The sequence below is a fragment of the Trachymyrmex cornetzi genome, unplaced genomic scaffold (genome assembly GCF_001594075.2).
Source record: "Trachymyrmex cornetzi isolate Tcor2-1 unplaced genomic scaffold, Tcor1.1 scaffold1012, whole genome shotgun sequence".
NCBI classification, from domain to species: Eukaryota; Metazoa; Arthropoda; class Insecta; order Hymenoptera; family Formicidae; genus Trachymyrmex; species Trachymyrmex cornetzi.
Genome location: NW_017295557.1, coordinates 321,629 through 342,940, shown reverse-complemented (window position 1 = coordinate 342,940; position 21,312 = coordinate 321,629). Strand labels below are relative to the sequence as shown.

At 29.3% G+C, this 21,312-nt stretch overlaps 1 protein-coding gene across 1 annotated transcript in view; it reads right to left on the bottom strand.

The window, feature by feature from the left end:
• LOC108757789 (sodium-independent sulfate anion transporter) overlaps nt 1-12,598 on the bottom strand; it is a 15,803-nt gene extending 3,205 nt beyond the window's left edge. Inside the window, exons 1-4 of the mRNA XM_018502369.1 lie at nt 12,219-12,598; nt 4,650-4,989; nt 949-1,184; nt 133-367 (exon numbers count right to left, since the gene is read on the bottom strand). Coding sequence (XP_018357871.1) covers nt 133-367; nt 949-1,184; nt 4,650-4,842 — 664 coding nt within the window. The 5' untranslated portion in view covers nt 4,843-4,989; nt 12,219-12,598. The remainder of the gene's footprint in view (nt 1-132; nt 368-948; nt 1,185-4,649; nt 4,990-12,218) is intronic.
• Between the last annotated feature and the right edge of the window lie 8,714 nt (nt 12,599-21,312).

The window sequence follows — 21,312 nt, the reverse complement described above, 5'->3', positions numbered from 1 at the left end:
AAGGGAGCCATATATTAAAAATATATCATAACAATACTTATATAAAATATTGTAATATATATTAAATATATCATTGTTACTGAAGACTGTTAATTTAGAAATAATCATAAATGCGATGATTTCAAATTAGATCAATTTTATTCTTTATAATCTTTATAATGTTACCTAATTGTAAAATGCCCATTAATAAGGAGACGCAGCCTGAGACGAAACATAATAAAATAGCAAAATCAGGTCCTAAATGAGCCTTTTGTAAAGTTTCTCTCGTTAGAATCGCGGCGATTGCGGTTGGCCCGACAGGTACGTCTTTCCAAGAGCCGAAAATTGTGTACACAAAACAGGCCATGAAAGACGAATAGAGTCCATACTGTCCAAATAAAGTATTTTTTTAATATTAATAATATTTCTTAAAAATTGTATGCTATAAAAATTTTGTTGGATGAATCATATTTTCTCATATAAAACTGAAACTATTTTGAAATATTTTTCTAAAATAAGAAATAATAGGAAGAAAGAGAGATATTTAAAACAAAACATAAAAATAGTTCATCCAATATGACATCCAATTTCCTGTATATAAATAAATATCACATTCAGTCAATGTTTATACATTTAGATATTTATAAATTGATGTGTGTGGCATCCTTCTGAAAAAGTGAATAAAAAGAAGACCATACCGTAACGACTAAATTTTGTGTAAGCGCTGCGCAGTTTCGTACATGTGTATTTATAGTATTGTATGATACTCAGGCTTGATAAACTTTTAAATTGGTAGATATTTTGGTTTTTATCAAAAGACACGTGTCTCGCGCCTTACCTTAGTATAAGTTTCGATATTTATATATACATATATTTCATTGTAATTAATAATAAATTTTTTTATTGTAATTAAGACATTATTCTTGAGTGACACAGATAAAATTTTACTCAATATTATTTTATATTTACCTGTAACGGTAATCCCGCGACGTTAGCGTACGCTATGGCTTGCGGTATGACGGTGAGGCCTACGGTGATACCAGCTACTAGATCGCTCACTACATATTCCTTCCGATAATTTGGCAACCACGTTAGGATGGGTATTCTCTTGAATAGCAGCTTCCGCCTGCAAGAGCTTCTAACTTGTCGATAGAGCCACCTTCTTCCGGAAGTGCACAGATCACTCGTGTTAGAATTTCGTGGTACTAAAAGAAGAAAAGTCAATCTCGTTGGTGTAATAATTCATATAAAGAACCAAACAAATTTAGTCACTTATATAAATATTTGTTTGTAATAAAAATTATGACAAAAATATATACAAAACGATCTAAAGAACGTGTATTAAAAGTAAAGAAATATTTATAAAGATTTATTGCGCACACAAAGAAGTCAAAATTTTTTTGCGAAAGTTTATAAGTAGAACGATCAAGTGATTACACATTATATAAGTGATATATACATATATGTATACTGGGTTTTTTTTAAGTGTGTTGCATCCAATTATTTTTTAAATATAAATATTTATAAAGATTTATCGCGCACAAAAAAGTCAAAATTTTTTTGCAAAAGTTTATAAGTAGAACGATCGAGCGATTATACATTATATAAGTGATATATATTATACATATATACTGTGTTTTTTTAAGTGTGTTGCATCCAATTATTTTTTTAATAATACAGTTAGTAAAAAATGTTTCGAATAAAAGTTATTATTTAATTAAAAATACTTTTTTAACGTTTTTGTTATAAAATATCTTACAAAATTATAATAAAATAGATAGCTCATTCTATAAAAAAAAAATAAAATTGTTACTAAAGTCATTAAAAAATTATGACTTGAAAAGATTTGAAGCTTTTTTTTGAAATCATTATATAGATTTTTTCACATTTCAAATATTTTTCTCAATATATATATACAGAAAAATATATATAATTAGAAATATAAACTAGGCGGAGTAAACATAATTAATATGATTTTAATCAAAATACGAAACAAACCATGTTTTCTTCAGATTGCATCTTCGAGAATCATGACGCACAAAGTTCAAGGATATTAACTTTGCTGGTATATTATATCTGAACGAGAGATACCAATTTCCGTATTTGCTACATTTTTCTGAGAATAAATTATACTTTACGATCGATTATGCATCGTAACTGATACTACTTCGGAATTTACACAAGCGTAGCAGTTCATCAACATGACATTTGATTTTCAATTAACAGAAAGTATTAACAGTTAGTCGCGCAAAATGTAAATGCTATTTCAGCGATAAAATCTAATGAAGTGTGGGAACGGCAGGATCTGAACGAATAGGGCGAATCTACAAAGAGTATCCACGCAGCAGTGCATTATGTCATTATAATAATTAATTAACGCTTTTTAATCAAAATTAGAATCGGACGACAGATTGCGTCCATGCGGAATTCAATTGCAGCTCGTTGTATATTCGATGAGGTTGCATTTCATTATCTATTATATATATATAGGTATATATTCTGCTTATTAACATTAACCGAAGCGTAACAATGGCAGAATTAAATTTTGTAGCATATTCGATTTTTATGTATTTAAATTCAATTAAAGTTTATATTATTATTATCTTTTCCATTATATATTATAAGACTATCAGAAAGTGGACAGACGAGTTGTTTTGCATTTTACACCTTCGACTGCTTGCGGATAATATCGGTATCAGTGAATTTTTTGTGGTTTGAATATATCTCGAACAATCGCATGGACGAGGTACTTGTGACTCTTGTGAGGTAAATACTGGCGTCGATAGCGATCTGGGCGAAAGAGAATAGAAGATAATGGTTTATTTAGAGCACGATATGCTCGCAATTGAGATGTCGTAAAAGCAAAATGTTTTTGTACGTTGACCGAAATACTTAAGCTTTGAAAAGAGTTGACGTAACAGCGCCAATTATTACATTTGCAGACTTTACTACAATACGAACGTTACTTCTTGTATGTAAAATGGTGGTGTTTTGAAATATTTATCTTTTTGCGCATTAATCATTGTGTGCTGACACTGGAATTATAAGCGACAACATGCAACAAGTATAGTTACTTGAGTAAATTCCTGTACATGCAGTGTTCTATTCTTTTGCGTACACCGAAAGGACGGTTTTGCTGAAGTATTAAAAAATTTAACTAGATACAAATTTTAAAATAATTGTGTTTAAAGAGAAAAATTTCTAGTTAAAAATGAACAAACCAGCAGATTCTGATCGTATCAATCAAAATTTTTTATATCAACTAAAATTATATTAGATTCAATCAGAAAATTCTGATTTATTCATTTTCAACCAGAACTTCAATCAATGCGACTGGACTCTTTTTTTCAGTGTTAGAACAACAAAATAATTATGTAGAACACTTAAGTTGATTGCTAGAATGTCAAAACTTTTTGCAGCAGTACTATTATGCTTAAACATCTTAGGTCGGTATTCATAGTCAGTTCTTATAAAGTAGCCACGGCAGTATCGCTGCGCGTACCTTAGCACCAAGACACTACCAGTGTCTCCAGATTTCAAGTCTTAAGTAATGTAAAGATGCTAATACTGCTCTGTGATTGGCTTATGGCATCTTAAAACTATACTTAAGATAGCTTGAAATATAAAATCTGATTGTATGAATACCGGCCTTTGATAATTATTTTAATGGTCCAAGAAAATTATTTTCAGATCTATAGCTATAAATTTTTAAATACTTTAGCAAATCCATGTATATATCTTCTATTTAGTCCTTAGGAAAAAGTGTTTCAATATACTGATTAACTTTCTGAAATATCATCAGTTACTGAATAGATAATCAATATATTGAAATACCTTTTTTTTAAGGGAGTAATTTCTTATTATAAATTAATTAGATTTAAATATTTCAATTGCAAACGTATTTGTCAAACTGCAATTGTCGCAAATGCATCCAGCTTTTGTGCAGTAAGAAAAATTTGTAGCAGTAGTTTATAGAGTTTGTTGCAAGTAGTTTATAATAATCTATACCATATAATTCCGTATATAGTTGCCATAAAAATGAAAATGTTGAGATGTTTCTATTTGAGAAAAAAGACTAATTTGCAACGAGAGAATCATAACGCTATATGCGTGCATAAATGCACATGCGCGATGCAAACGAAGGCAACGTGCCTTGAAACAATTTTTCGCGCGATTGCGAATATTATAAAACGCTATTTAAAAAAAACGACTGTTCAACCGTGAAAGTGAAGGTCGGTGTACGGTGCATATATTTTTGCAAATTTTTGTTCGATGTTTCCGCGCCGTCCTGCATCTCCGTCGTGCGCGCGACGTGATTGATATCGCGCATTGAATCACACGCCAATTATTTTCTCGTCCACTATTGTGACTATTGTATACATTGAACACACTGCACCGGCGTATATTCGCACGAGTCAGTGATGAGTTCAAATTTTCTTCAATTTATAATCATAGATAAAAGCGAGCCTGGAATATTACTGCACCATGTCTCTTGTCTATTCTGTGCAAAAATACGAAGAGACCGATCGTCTCATCTTTTAATTTAACATTTCAACGTGGAATTTTATTTTTAAAATATTCTCACAAGATATAAAATTCTTTCAGAATGTACCAGAAAGATATACAGCCTAATTAATAAGATGTAATAATACAAAGCAATAGCGGCTCACCTTCGAGATTAACAATCTTCGCGTCTTTGGTGATGGCATGAGCGCTGCTTGGATTGCCATTCAACGTATTGGGCTCGTTATTGTTGCTACGAAGAACATCGTCGATCACCTTACTACTGAAACCAGTCAGCGTGACCTCTCTAGCGTGATTCTCCATGTTGTATTCCTCGTTAACGTTGTACTTATTGGACATAGTGCGATCTTCGACGAAAGATCGACCTGACAGACGAAGTGCGCAATTCGGATGGAACGTGTGAACCGATATATAAACGCGCGGACCGATGTAGAGTCTCCTCCTCAGGTAGACTCCATCCTGTCAGGAACTCGTTCCCACAGAGACCTTGAAGGAAAAATGAACGGATTGATTTATATTACGCGTAGCGATCCCGTTAATTTTTCACCCGTTGCCTTAGATTTCTCGCGTTCGTTGATAATCTTTGTGATAATCTCAATTCATCTATTTTTAATTTTATGTACATCAGGTACCCTCTCATTTACGTTCCGTGCTCGGATGATTTATTTAAACGGTAGGATTTCTTGGCTACTGCAAAACGCGAAGCTTTTAACGAGAAATTGAAGCTAATATTTTACGCGATTCATTTACGATTTTTCAAAATTTAATAATTTTTAATGTTATTAAGTTATTCTAAATAACGCGCGATTTATTTATCTATGATTCTTTTGAATTTTACGTTCACTAATTTCACGTAATTAAAGAATTCCATATTAAAAGTAATTAAATTTTATTTTTGATTATTAAATAAATCTAATTAATTAGAACTAATTTCTTCTAATATAAATATTTACAGATATATTATGTTGTTTTGTTTTATGGTGCCTCATCATATAAATGCTTCTTAGCTTAAGATATAATACTTTTAGTGATAAATGAAAAACTTGATCTCTTTCAATAATATAACGGAGTGATTAGAAAATGAATTGGAATCCCATTCCATTGAATTGGAAAATACAGAGAACAGTTTGTTAATGAAGCTTCCATAGTAGTTGCAGAGGAGAATAACGATCTGAAAATTTATTGCGTTCCCTTTTCTTTCAGGTAGGCATTTGTGTTGCCGTTGCATTGTTTAAATGCAGATTTCTAAAATAAACGGCAAAAAAGTAGCGATGATAAATGGTGAATAATTGACGAAATTTCGCAAATGGCTTTGCGAAAACTCATAAAATAATAGAGTTGATCGTTCTAAAAATAATACAAATATATGCGGCACGAGTTAAGAATGTCGACGTTAAAAAGAATGTCGTTTTGTGCAAATAGATCAATTATTGGAACACATAAAACTTTTCTAAAGAATTTTATAACGTACATTAATAGATTATGTATAAGTATAATCAATAAATAAAGTACATGGTACATGCCAAAACTTAAAAATAAGGAGAAAATTGAAACATTTAAAAAATTTACAAAGTTGTTGAAAATATACCGTTTTCATTGATATTCTCGTTTTCTGACAGCTATCAAACGAAATAATCGGCGTGTATTTTAAAAATATTGTAAATAGTCTGTAATTGAGTAATGTATATTCGTGTTTTGTATTGATGACGCGATTATATATAAAAGCGTCACGCTCAGTTCATTTCGAATAATTGTAAAGTACACGCGGCTATACATGGCACGCGATTTATCATGTATATAAAGAAAAGCTTCAATAAAAGTTGCGATCATGAAGATTAACAATTATAGTACAAAAGAATAATTTGCCAAAAGAATAATTTTGCTAAAAGATCTAAAGTTTTGCTGGATATGGAAATAATTTTATTAGAAACTCAAATTGTTGTAATATCAGAATGTTATTTTGTCAGCTGTAGCTGGCAAGATCACATTCATAAGTGGAATTTTGTCGGAAAATTGCTAAAATATTTAAAATTTTACTGAATAAAGCAATCAATTGAAGTTTCTAACAAAATTATTTTTAAATCTCTATTTAAAATAAAAATTTAAAATTTTGCTGGATATAGATCTGAAAATAATTTTGTTTGAAACTCGAATTGATTGCTAAAATATCAAAATTTTTTGCAGTATTACTATCAAAATAATGATATTGAAAACTAAAAAATTGATGAGTAATTCTGCAAAAAATGTTCATTTTCTAGCAATCAATTGAAGTTTCTAACAAAATTATTTTTAAATCTCTATTTAAAATAAAAATTTAAAATTTTGCTGGATATAGATCTGAAAATAATTTTGTTTGAAACTCGAATTGATTGCTAAAATATCAAAATTTTTTGCAGTATTACTATCAAAATAATGATATTGAAAACTAAAAAATTGATGAGTAATTCTGCAAAAAATGTTCATTTTCTAGCAATCAATTGAAGTTTCTAACAAAATTATTTTTAAATAGAGATTTAAAAATAATTTTGTTAGAAACTTCAATTGATTGCTAGAAAATGAACATTTTTTGCAGAATTATTCATCAATTTTTTAGTTTTCAATATCATTATTTTGATAGTAATACTGCAAAAAATTTTGATATTTTAGCAATCAATTCGAGTTTCAAACAACATTATTTTCAGATCTATATCCAGCAAAATTTTAAATTTTTTAGCAAAATTCTGTGTAAAAATTCATTATCAAATGCAATTTTACAACAAAATTTCGCTTATGAATGTGATCTTACCAGTTATATAGCTGACCTAAGATAACATTCTGGTATTTTATCATAGATAAGTTAGTATATTATGTAATCGATACGTCAATATAGTATATCCGGAATGATACAAATAAAAGTTGTTACGCGAAATAAATCAAACTATTTCTAATTTCACGACTCGCCGCTTGTTCGTACATCGAGCTTACAAAGCGGAAGAGTGGCAATACCGGAAATTAGTATTTGATACTAGATACAATAACAAGTCAAAAGGCAAGCACGTCGGGAAATTATTCGAATTACGCGTGTGTAATATAACATCATCCAGTGCAGTTTCATGTACATAAAGCAATAATGTTTCTCATAATCTAAAATACAATATCACGTGGAATATCACGTCTGTCCGAGGAAACGCGGAGTGGAATCTTAGAGACCTGGTGAGACGTTTACGTAATCAATTTCGTACTAAAAAATACTCCCATTACCCATGTCTTTGTTGAATCGGATAAACGCCGTTCTCATTATTGCTTATCTATCGTATTAGATAATGCTATATTATGTAAATGCAATATCGTTTGTAAAAAAGAAAAAGACAAGTAGAATTGTTATTAATTTGTTTGCAGTTATCTTAAAATTGTGATACGTAACACAAAGATGCGATAAATGAAACATATGTATTTAAAAAACAATTCACATTTCCGTGGTATAGACTTGATAAGATTTTAATTGACGTCAGAATTATTATAATGATTATCTCATGTGTATTTGCGTAACAAACGCGAACTGACAAATACACTGACAAAAGAATTTATTAAATCTTAATACATATATTTTTTAATAGTACTAAGTAAATATAAACTATAGTAAATAAATATTTTAATATTTATCAATAAAAAATGATAGTTAAATTACAAATTAATATTTTCAAATAAATATATGTTTACATTTAGTAAATATTTACTTAGAAATATTCAAACAAATATTTATTAAAATTTAATTCTTTTTAATGTACACATAAGATTTTGTCTGAGCCGACACAAATTAATAAAATGTATAATATATTAATATGTGTAAATTTCATTATATTATATACCTATATTTATATTTACAGAACCGTTATAATGATTAATAGCTGCAGTTAGGCTAAATTTAAATTACTGTTATCTAGGTTTAGTTAGCTATATTTTGTTGTATTATTAATAGAATTATGGACATAATTATTAACATGAAAACTTAATGCTCATAATGACGAAACAATGATCATGGTCAATATCGCCATCTCATTATGAGAAAATTATTGCGTATGCATATATGTACCATAATGTATGTATAAAAAATTGATAATAATACCTGTTTGTTATCTAACATATTCTTATTTAATGATTTGTTCAGATTTTAATATCCTGCAATCTCTCACAGGATATTAAAATATATGTAGAATAAATCATGAAAGTATTTGGATGACATATGACAGTGCAAAAAGCATAATTTTACTCGTTATGTACGTTTCAGTTTAGAATGGTGTTTGTAGATAGACTTAAGTTTCAAAGTTTTAAATTTCTTATAAATAATAATTGAACATGTATGATTATAAATTCTAAACTTACATCCTATTTTACTTTATAATGATTTGTAGTTTAATGTAGCACTCTTACGCTTTACTTATAAGAGCTGAATAACGAGACTTGTTATCTGAACATATTTATGAGCTGAATAACAAGTACTTGTATTAAGCAATAATAATTAATTAGTATTAGAGTTGAGTTATAAATATTAGTAGCAAACAATTGATCGTATACTATAATAGAACTCCGACACGTCGGGGAACAATATCTGGAGACACTAGTAGTGTCGCGAGACACGGACGTGCCTCCTTTATGCATGTACACTGTTAGATATCAAAGGAAGAACGGTAACACAATCCTTTGAGTTAAATAACATTTTGTTACTTTTAATTTTCATATATGTAATTCAAATGTAAATCAATCTATTTCTGTGGTTAGTTATATTTAAAGAGCTAAAAGCTAGTTTGAAGTCTAAAAAAAGAAATATATAATATAAGATATATAATGTAATAATATTTTTATTATGTAAATTGCAATAACAATTAATAATTTATTTAAAAAATGAATCATTTTTTCTTTCTTTTTTTGTACTTCAACACAATTTTATCGAGTTAAAAACATTTCTAACAAATTTTTTAATACAAAAGGTGCATCATAGAAAAAAATGTGAAATTTTTCTCAGTTTTTATCATTAGACCGCTCTTGTCGCGCGGATTAATTGCGATTCATTGCTCAAACTGTCCTGCACGTGACAAAAGAATGTTGTGGCGAATAGCCGTCCGTGTTTTTAAATGGATCGTTGATGAATCATTGCCTCGCATTAGTCGAGGAAATGAGTGGTTCACCTGGGAATCCTTGAGCGCCTTTGTAGCAAGCAGACGAGCGTAATTTCGAGTTTAAACTCGAAGAATGCGAAGCTATTTACCGACGCTATCCAAAACGTTAAATTGCCATTGTTAGTGACTAACTAACTATAAAACGAGCAATACTTCCTCATTCAAGATAATGTAATTCTTCGACATAATTAACAGCAATTTAAAATATTATATTTATTAGAAACTTCACAAGAAGAAATGATTTGCTTTGTCGATTTCCTAAGATAGATATCGTAAATCGATTTTTCAGAACTGTTAAACAATTATTTCCCATAAATAACGACAATCATGTTGTCACACTGTTAAGCATCAATAATTTTTAAATTATAAGCACAAACGAGAAAGAAGGATTTTCCATGACACGACAACTTCAGAAAGTCAAATAAAATTTATATTACAAAAATTTAATTTGTGGAATTAATCATAAAAATATATGACGTTGAATATTCAAAAATTTTTGTAAACGATGTTTTCATTTTCACCAAGAAAAGATTGTGAATCCACATTTGTCAAATATTTCGTCGTAAAAAAATAGAAGTAGGATAGATACCTTATGTATGTATATATCACGGAAAAATTTCAGATGACTTTTAAATATCTTAAATTTTCAAAAAGTCTAAAAAATTTAGAACATTTTCTGAATGTACTTTAAAAACTTAAAAAATCTAAAACATCTTCGAGAGAGGCTTTTTAGATGTTTTAAATTTTTGTAGAAATTCTTTAAACATCTCTCGTAAATGTCTGTTGAATTTTCATGCGTTATTTGAAATACTTTGAAGAGTGATGCATTGAAAAATGTGACTATAACAGCGATTAGTATCACACGCAAATTTTCTAAGCGCGATTGCAGCACGAGGAAGTATCGGAGGTCTATCAACGGTTTTTATACCTTTGATATCGTCAGGCACCGTAACTGAAAAAATATCGCTTTGGTCAAGGTTTCCGCTTGCGAACGGAATCGACTAATAACGACGTTTACGAAACTTCCAAAGGGGAATTCTGCGATTTTGATTTTATCTCTCGAGAAAAATGAATGCGTGAAGTATCAAATACAATAGTAATTAAACACAATAGACTTCGTTTCTATGTATATTTTTAGTAATCTGTTTGATTTAACGTAAAGTAATTATAACGATTTCAAACTCTTTTCACAGAAGAATGTAGAAGCACATATATTGAAATTTATTATATATATAAAATTCATTTTCTAGCTTTTTATTCTATATAATTTAGGAACATATGTATATTAATGTTGGCGTCAAAAGATGGATACTTTAACTCTTTCTTAAAAGAAAGAAAAAGATAGTTTAACATCAATTTGGTTAGATGCATTAGTACATATTATGGCCGTTGTAATTAATCTGTATAGAAGTAAAATGCAAATATTTCAAATTACAAAATACAGATTTTACTTAACAGCACAATAAAATGTATGGACGATTTCATGGTTTAATCCATTTCTTTATGTTTATATCAAACACATATTTTTATCTTAATTTGAGTACGATGGCTTTAATGTACACTAATGCACACTGAGTGTCATCCAATCGAATTTGCTATTATTTATGAAGTCTCATCCCTTCGTGCGTGAAACACCGCGAACTTCTTATTTCGCTCCATAGTCGCCGTGTGAGCGAATGTATGCGAAAGTTTATTAGAAAGCCTATAATCCTACATAAAAGATAGATAATGCTTTCTCTAGCGCGATTTCAGCGATTGATCCTCTCTTGCATATGTTTGTATAATCATAATAATGCATAAAATATATACGAACGATGTCTCTCTCTCTCTCTCTCTCTCTCTCTCTCTCTCTCTCTCAGCGAGGGAACGGACACCGCAAAGTGTGCCATCTAACTTTCTGAACGTTTTCGTTATCAATAATTAATATTCAACGAGCTCATCAACGCTCCTGATATACATAAAAAGTTATTTAACGAATCGTTTAAATATCCGTATTCCCCTATTATACTCAGATAACATGCATGTCTAAAAGACATAAAGACATCTTCTAGACATTGCGTTATCTGGATAGCGAAAATAAAAATTGGAACGTAAATCGAATATAAGAGAAGAGTAATAGGAGCGTAAATGAAGCTTCTAGGAAGCGAAATTGAGACAACGAAACGTAAAAGAAGCGTAAACGCCTCTTTTACGTTTTGCTGTTTCAATTTTCGCCTAAGCTTCGTTTACGTTTCTGTTACTCTCCTCTTACCATCGACTTGCGCTCCGGTTTTTATTTTCACCGGAGTCACATTAAATAGAAAATCATTGTTAAATTATTATTATTAAATTGAAAGAAAATTAAAGTTAAATTGACTCTTATATGCTCTTTATAATCGTTATATTGTTTTCAGAAAATTATTCTTATTCCCATATTTGTTTCAATTCATCCGCTCTGCTAAAACGTCACGATCGACTCTCGTCTTTCTATCGTATGTAGGATATCAGTGATTTTAAATTAATTTTATGTATCTCGTTCGTGTGTCCTTCTGTGTCCAATCACAATGAGTACTCGCTCACCCCTGTGAGTTGCGTTCGTGGTATCACACGCGGCGATCAAGCTCGGTCCCTCGATGTTCCGGGTTCATCGTCGACTCGGCGGAAGCGCGAAGTCCGGCACAGCGCATCGTCGCGCAACGAAGTGCGCTCGTCCGTTGCGAGAGCCCGGTACTCTTCTCTTCTCGATACTTCCGCTTCTTCTCGGCCTGGTCTACTGCCAAAATCTCTTTTGCGAGATTGCAATTCCACTACGCCGGAACAAGGCCGGATGGATCAGGAATACGGAACGGATGCGTGTCCGCGTCCGCGCGTTGCACGAATCATCGACTCTCTCGAGCGAACAGCCGGGTCGTTCGCTCGCTCACCTGCGGCCACGAACTGTTTCGTTCCGACAACCGCGAATTTACTTTTACGTTATGCACCGCCGTACCGCTATATCACCGCATTACCCCAGCACCGCACCAAATCGCCACGCGTTCCTCCTGCCGCCCAAAGCGTTCCACCTGCGTCTGACCTCTCGTCTGAATATCGATGTTCCCCACTCGTCTGGGTTTTCTAGATACGAGCACATCCTCGTCACAGACGATTTGTGATGCTAATAAGAACGTCTGCCAGATCCTCGGGATATGATTGTTCCATAATTACAATTAATATTCGAATTATTTTGAGTTCCTCAATAATTCCGGCTGGTATAAATAATTCGTGTCCTACATAAAAAAATATTCTAATTAGTTAATAATTAAATAATATAATGAGATGTATTACTGCGCGTGTGACTTAATACGATCGTATTTCTCGAAAATATTTGAAATAATCGTGGAAGACGAGATGTTCGAGAATAATTGATTTTTTTATATTTTACTTAATAAGAAAACTACAGGTGAACGTTGCCAGTTTTATTGCACCATGTTTTATGTCCAATAAACGATAAAAATGGAGTGATGTAACAACGCTGAATACAACTAGATACAGCGAGTTCCCCGAACACTTTATTTTTTAAAACGGAAAAAGTTTGTTACATATCATATTTTTTATGTATAAAGAAATAAAAATTATAATAAATATTAAATTTAATTTTTTTAACAGAGAACAATTAATAAACTACTAAAAAAAGATTAAATAATTTATACGTAATATTTTATGAAATGTTTCATTTTAGAATTTCTGACCCTAATCTTTAAACTGTGCTATATTTGAAAATATTACATTCTGTGTGCTCTGAAATTTCTGCATACATTTTTTATTTGCGTTATGCATTTATTATATATTCTTATTTATAAATTTTCAAATGACTGCAAATAATTATTATGCGACGTCTTTTAGCACTCAAAACCTAAAAATTTAAAGCTTTATAAATTGTAAGTTCAAGTAGCATAATGATATTAAGAGATGATATAATTATGACGTTTAATAGTAAATTAAAATAAACGTCGCATATCGTCTTTTGATGTCACATACACAAACACACACACACACACACACACACACACACACACACATCCTGCTATTTAGATCATGTCTAAATTGCCGTCGAATATAAAAAGAGCATCTCGAGATACGAGTAAGTAATTTGTGAGAAATCTCTGGGGGGATAAAATAAATATCATTGAAATAATAAATACTACACATAGAATATTTATTGCCAGATCTATAAGTATCGTTAAATACATTTACACCAGGTCGCGTAATACGACTTCGTGTCGTATGATGATCGATTCGTAATAATGACATGCACTTGACTGTAATATATCCGATATATCAGATTATGTGACGTCGTATTCGCGCGTGTTACGCAGAACAGTTCGTGCTAGAATAGTCCATGCTACAATTGAATGCAAAAAAGAAATAAAAAAAATCATCAAAAGGAAAGAATAAAATTGTTACGTGCTTACAATTTAAAACGATTTAGAGTCGCTTTTTTATCGATATCGGGTGATTTATAATAAACAACATTAATTAAAAATAATGCCCTATCAAAGATCTTGAGATCGGTACGCAATTATAATGAGAATTTGTAACATCGTGCATTTTATGTAATTAATGCTTGCAGTAGAGTGTGGCGATTTCGAAATCAAAAATATTCAGTGGAAATCTACTTGAATAAAAAATATATTAATTGATAAAACAAGCGATAAAATCATGCAGTATACATTTGCATTTTAATAAACGCACAAATATTTCTCAATGTATATGATACTTTATCAATTAGACTTTTCTTATAAAACGATAAATGTGTTTACGGAGTTGATGTATTTTTAAATTGTAAGATTAAAGAGAAAGAACAAAATAAATATAATCATTTACTAATCGTTAATAATGTTAATTATACATATGTTAATTTAATAAATTTAGAATTGTTATTACCGCCGCGCGAAAAAGATATTTTTATATCAATAGGAATGTATATTAATTACAAATTTCTCTTTTATAATGCAAAAATATACAATAATAACATAAATAAGTTATAAAACGAAAATCGTTTTATAATTTGATGTAAATTACAATTTTATTGTATGTAAAGTTGGATATATAATTAATTTAACGTTATGATATTTTGGCATTATTGTGGAAATAGGTTTTCCACTAAATCGCATCTCGGGATAGCAGTGAGTAATTTGCATTTTCATTCTATTTTACATTCGCAAATTATTTGTATTTCTTAAATATAAAATGCAAAATACTCCAAGTACTATGGCTACATTTTTATTGTATTTTTTAAACTCATTTGTTTCAGTAAGAGAAATATGAATTCGCAACACGCATTCATATAAATTACGCTTATTACAAATAAAATTTTCGCTTTGCTGAATAAACAATTTTAAGAATGTCTTTATTTTTCGAGAAAACTTGGAACCGTATATACAACAAAATTTTGACCATTCCATCAGAATGTGGTAATAATCACTGTTTACAAACGGCGACATTATATAATTTAGTGCTCGACATGCAATATTGCGATAAGGAACGGAGTCTTCCTCTAGTGTATGTGTGTGTGGGAGTGGGTGTGTGTGTGTGTATGCGTGAGCCGAGATTTTTACTGCCTGCGCTTACTATCTCGCGATTGCTTCCGTTCTCTTACATCACCATGCACATGCCTGTAATGTACTCGCATATGTATCGCAAACGTAATAAAATTATTGTAATGTAAGTCTAATCTAATAATAATCTTATTCTGAATGCAAAATAAAGTAAATGTGAAATTGGACTTTTTACGAGCAGTTAATTGGTTACAATTAATTTATTTTTATATGTATATAGTATAATTAAATATACAAGCAGATAATAGATACTTAAAAGGGCTATTCTCATCTAAGCAATAAACAATAGGCAATTGTTCTTTTAAAAAAATAAGTTTTACGTTGCTAACATTTTTCATTTGCTGTGTTAAATTTGAACAATAATTCAGAATTCTTTATTCAGTATAGGATAATATTGAAGATATAATAGTATAAGTAATGTCCGTAACGCGACAAATCTTTTGCAATGGTGTCCGTAATTACGGTTTTAACAATTATTTGAAATAAAAAGATAAAGATGTTTTTTATTCTCCATACAAAATATAGTTTTAAAAAAACCTGTTAATTTTGCATTCGAATTTTTTATACTTAGCTAATTAGCTTAATTAACTCAATTAGCAATTAGTTAAATACATACATTCTTTTTCTCATATTCATACTATCTGAAAAAAAGTACATTTTTTTCAATTTTTTTGTTTGCTTTTTTTGTTTCTCATCTTTTTAACTATGTCAAACAGTCTCTGAATTCTGAAATAAAATGCTTGTAATTGCATAGATTTATTAAAATATTTTAAAATATATATTTTTAAGATCTAAAATTTGCAGAAAATTAAAAAAAATATTTAAAGAAATTTGAAACTTTATATGAAAAAATCGTCTCTTAATAGATTTAATTAATTTAATATATTGCATAATATTATAGTGTTGTATAATTAATATGTAAACGGAGTGTTTAAATTCTGTACTGTTTTATTATTTTAAAAGTATAAAAAATCTTTTAATATCATTTAAAAAAGAATATCAACAATATATGATTATTATAAGACTAATTGACTTTTTTAAATTAATTATTAATAATATCGTACATATATGCAACTCTAATTACATAAGTACACATATATATATATATACATAGTATACAAAGTCAAAATTAGATAAGTCAGAGTTTAATTAGTATTTTGTTTTGATTGATTGCTGAATTTTGTAAAATAACTCGAAACAATTCCATAATTAAATTAATTAAGTCCGCATTATCTTTATTAGAAAATAGAAGAAGAAGTTACAGATAAAAGATATAAAGAAAAACAAGAGCGTTATTACTTTATCTCCAATATTTTTAATGATGGTTTCTATTAAGCTTTCTTTAATGAAAATTTAAGAGTAATCAATAATTGAAAGCAGAAGGTTGTTGGCAATGCAAAAATTTCAAAGTAGAAGATAAACGAAAGAAGATTGGTAACTTATATTCTTGAATTATTTTTAAATAAACTTCAACATATTTTTTATATCTTAAGTTTTACATATATATTATATATATGTATATATATATGCAAAATTAATTTTAAAAATTTATTCTAATTATTATAACATAAAGATAGATAAAACGTATAAAATATATAAAAAAGAACATTGAATCTATGTATAACAAATGTTTATATGTGCGTGTCCTTTCTTTATATATTTTATCTATATTGAGATAACAATTATCATAATTGATTTTAAGATTGTACTGTCGAGATGTCTGGCAAAATTTATCGATAATTCAAAATAAAGATGCAATTAAATTCGATTTATTTGATTCGGAATGAAACACGATTTGTTGAGTTATCGTAACGTAATTTGGAAAATAATAGTTATATCAGGTTGTAACAAGTAGGTACATATTCGCATCGCGTCGTTCACGTATAGCTCACAATCAGTTGCGTAAGCGTAAGCACACAATTTTCAATAGGAACACCACTTGCGCGCAAGCACATCTCATTACCATAAAGTCTTACATGCCGCATTCCGCGAGATATTATCTCTTCCGTTCGTTAATGTACGGAATGGGAAAGGACGTTTAAGGTAACGATAATGACGATTGCAGTCACGTCAATTCGTTCCCGAAATGCTTCGATTCACGCTCTAAAGCTATTTCCCCACCAAATTCCTGAAGATTAAGCAAGTGCGAATTGCATAGAACTTTTGTTCTGTATCTATGTCATCAGAACTTGTGTTTGGCGTAAAGTTTAGATTCTGAAAGGTAATTAATTTTTTTAATTTAAAAAATGTAGCAAATAAAAAAGAAATAAATCAGTTGACAAATTAATTGAACTTTTATTATTAACTTTGCTTATTTTTATAATCATTTATGGATCATTATTAGAGAAAAGAACAAAGGTATTAAATACAATACAACATACACATTACTTACATATATATAATTTACTTTGCTTATATATTTTATCACTATATAAAAGAATCTTCATAATTTTTTATCCTAACTTATGATAATTAATTCAAATTAAATTATAAAATACTGATTTCCATTTAACTAGTTAAATAATTAGTAATTAAGGGAAAAGAGTTTTGTTCTCTGTTCTTCTTATCTGAAGTTTAATTTATATCTATTGTTCCAAGACTTAAAATTATGAAAAGATAATACGAATTAATCAAATTTCTTAGTTAAAAGGAAATAATTTTATGACATTTTTCGTACGTTACATACATCTATGTATATGTGAAAACAAGAAGTATATATCAAGAAGTGTGTACTGTTCATTCGTATGAATTCTCATAATTGAATCTTGTCACGAGGGGCATTATCGTGAGCATATGTAAATACGTACAGCGGAACTCGATCGCATTACATGAATCGTATCACATTAATCGCGTGCCATTTGACGTGTAGCTCTGGTAGATATCGTTCGATTTTATCGATTACCTCGAAGTTACATAGGACAGTAGGAAATTTGTTCTTTATTTCACTCTTTTTTATATCGCACGCTATCTTGCATACTTTTTACGAGCGCATTAATTTTTTATTAAGCACGATATTTATTTTATTTTTTATTTTAAGTATTATTATACTCACTCAATAATAAAAATTTCTAACACTTGTTATTATAACATATACATATATCCAAGTTTACTGAATAAATGTATGTCATTTTTGTGTCTTTATATCGATTTATATATTACTCAGTTTATCTTACGTACAACATTTATGATTCTGCAGAAATAAAAAATTCATAACAACGGCGAAAGACGTCATGTCTGACTGAAAAAGCAATCTAGAACATAAACTTTATTTCAAATGACATATTTTGCTTTGGCAATTAAAGTGCAGTTTACATAATATTCTGATTATTAGCAGTTAAATAAATAAATTTGAAAAGTGTTCGAAAAAATAATTTTATAAATATTAAAAATTTTATTCTCATGTATTTTTAGATAAAAATACATGAGATGTGCTTCAGACATTATGAAATGAATTAATGCTTCATACATATTGTTATATAAAATAGTATTGTAAAAAAGGAGCAACATGTAAGGTATTCTCAAGCAGCATACGTAATTAGCGGAAGCGGTGAAAATTCTTAGCATTTTAATCTTCGGGAATCTTCGATCGTTTCGCTGGCATATTCCTCGAGAAACGGCGATGCGTCTTGAGGCCTTTCCGTTAGCGTTCGAATTCCTGATGTTTCTTCCGTCTACTTCTTCGGAATCGTCGATGAGGTTGCGTAATTCTGGTTTTTCAGCACATCCGCATTTTCTACGGCCCGCTTGGCTGACCGCGTATTGTAACTTGTAAGTATATGTATAATAGAATGATTTATGGTCTTTATATCTTGTAGATTATCTCATCCGGCAATATTGATATTTACAGTGTTGAGTATATATGTCACAGATTATCTTAAATTTGACAATATGAACGGTTTTAGATATTCATAACGCAATTAATATAATTAATCTGGAGAAAAAATTCCCCAGAAATAAATAATTCTTCATCCCTTATTAGTTATTTAACTTCATCGAAAATATAAATGAAATACATATTGGATATTATTGGTCATTATGTAGAAAAATAATTGATTATTTTATTTAATAACAATAATTAGTCCTTTTAACAGTTCCTTTTGCAATTATCGACTCAATTAAATGTTACTGTAAGGCGAATATATCCAGAATTATCTTTTTTAAAGGAAATATATCATGAAGATATATGGAAAAGAAAATTAGACGATTTCTAATCCGAAGCAACAAGTATCACAATTGATTTGAGACGTTCCTAGAATTGGAATTGGTCCAATCGTACCAATTATTTGTAGTCACTGGAGCGAGACAATTGGATCTCGCACAGTGTTCCAACAAATCTCACGTTGTACGCGATTGCGTAAGTTTCGAGGTCGCTACGATGAAGTTTTACGTACAGAATTTGATCATTTTTGAAACGAATAAAATCAAAATTTGAAAAGATAATTTGATTACATATGGAAAATGCGAAGATAGACAATAAAAATGAAACTATGAATACAGAGTAACTGTCACTAAATGTACTTCCTTATAAGTTGCAAACTTTTAGCCAAATTTAGGTGAACGTTTCTTTCATAAAGATATTAAAAGATATTAAAATATTTTCTTTATAGCTTTTAATATAAAGAATAAAATGCTTTTTTTTTTAAATTTTGCTACAAACGAATAGTTCACAAAATCGCATTCTTCAGTTAAATTTAAATAAACTTTATTTTGAAATTAAAGTTCCAAATATATTTCTATTAAAATGTGATATTAAATATTGATAAAATGAGAAAAATAATTAATAAATAATGATATCGATAATTTTGCTAAGAGAAAATTGAAAACAAGATTAGTCAAAGAATTTTAGAAAAAAATACACATTATATATATATTTAAAATATACAATAAAAATGTAATAATGTAGAAATATTATTATAATATAAATTATAGTATATATTATTATAGTATGTAGGGTAATTTGTTTAATAAAGTAATATATATTTTGCTGTATAAAAAAATAATATAATATCTGAGTTCAAAAAGTTTAGAATACAAAATAAAGATGTAAAACAACAAAAAAATTTTTTCCAATTTTTTCCAACTGATTTACTAGGAGAACTGTGGTGTAGGCATGAAATACCCGCGATGCAGACGGAGAGTTAATATTTCATATCAATATTTGCCAAAATGAAGTATAACATATCTCGTAAACTATTTATGGTTTTTTAGTATCTCTATCTTATTACTTTTATATTCGGAATAATAACTCCGGCAAATACGTCGCGCTGGGATTTACGCCGCAAAAGTCAGAAAAAATAGAAGGAGTGAGGGTAATTTTCCCGCAACTACTTCGTTATATGCCTTTATGTTATATTAGTATTGTATTATGATTTTAGCTTCTTACTGTTAATATTAATGAAATTATTGTGAATCGATTTGTCACTGTAATAAGTAACGCCATCATAAATTATAATCTACATTAAATGATTAATGTAGGGCGTATAAAAGACTTAGTGATTATTTCATGATACATACGTGTAGTGGAATAGTAAAGAATGTCGTGTAGCAAAATACAAGTGCTTTGTTTTCGTATTCTTTATTTAGTTTGTTGTCTTGTATATCCTACCTGTTTGGAATATACGGCATTTTTAGCGAACAAGATTTATGCCTAAAGCATACAAAGTGCGCAGATTGTATTCAGAGCACTAAATGCAATAAACACATTATATGAAATATGTACCTCATGTCATAACACTTGTAATATATGTAGGAAGATTGTAATTATTATTTATTACTTCATATACATATTTACCATTTTTATTCCTTTATAAACACATTTTATAAGTTATTGTGTCATTATACGTCTTATTTATATGCATTATTTGTAAATTTTTCATGAACCGTACATACTCCCCCTCCCCTCCCCCTATGAATAGTCATACACATGAATGTATATCACATCCCTATGGGATACACAGTAAAAATGCAAGGGTTTCAAAAAGTTTCTTTTTTAATATGAAAAATAAATATTTCGGATTTTAAATATTTTTTTCATAGCAATAGACAGTACAAAGTTTTTACTGATATAGTTCGTTTAC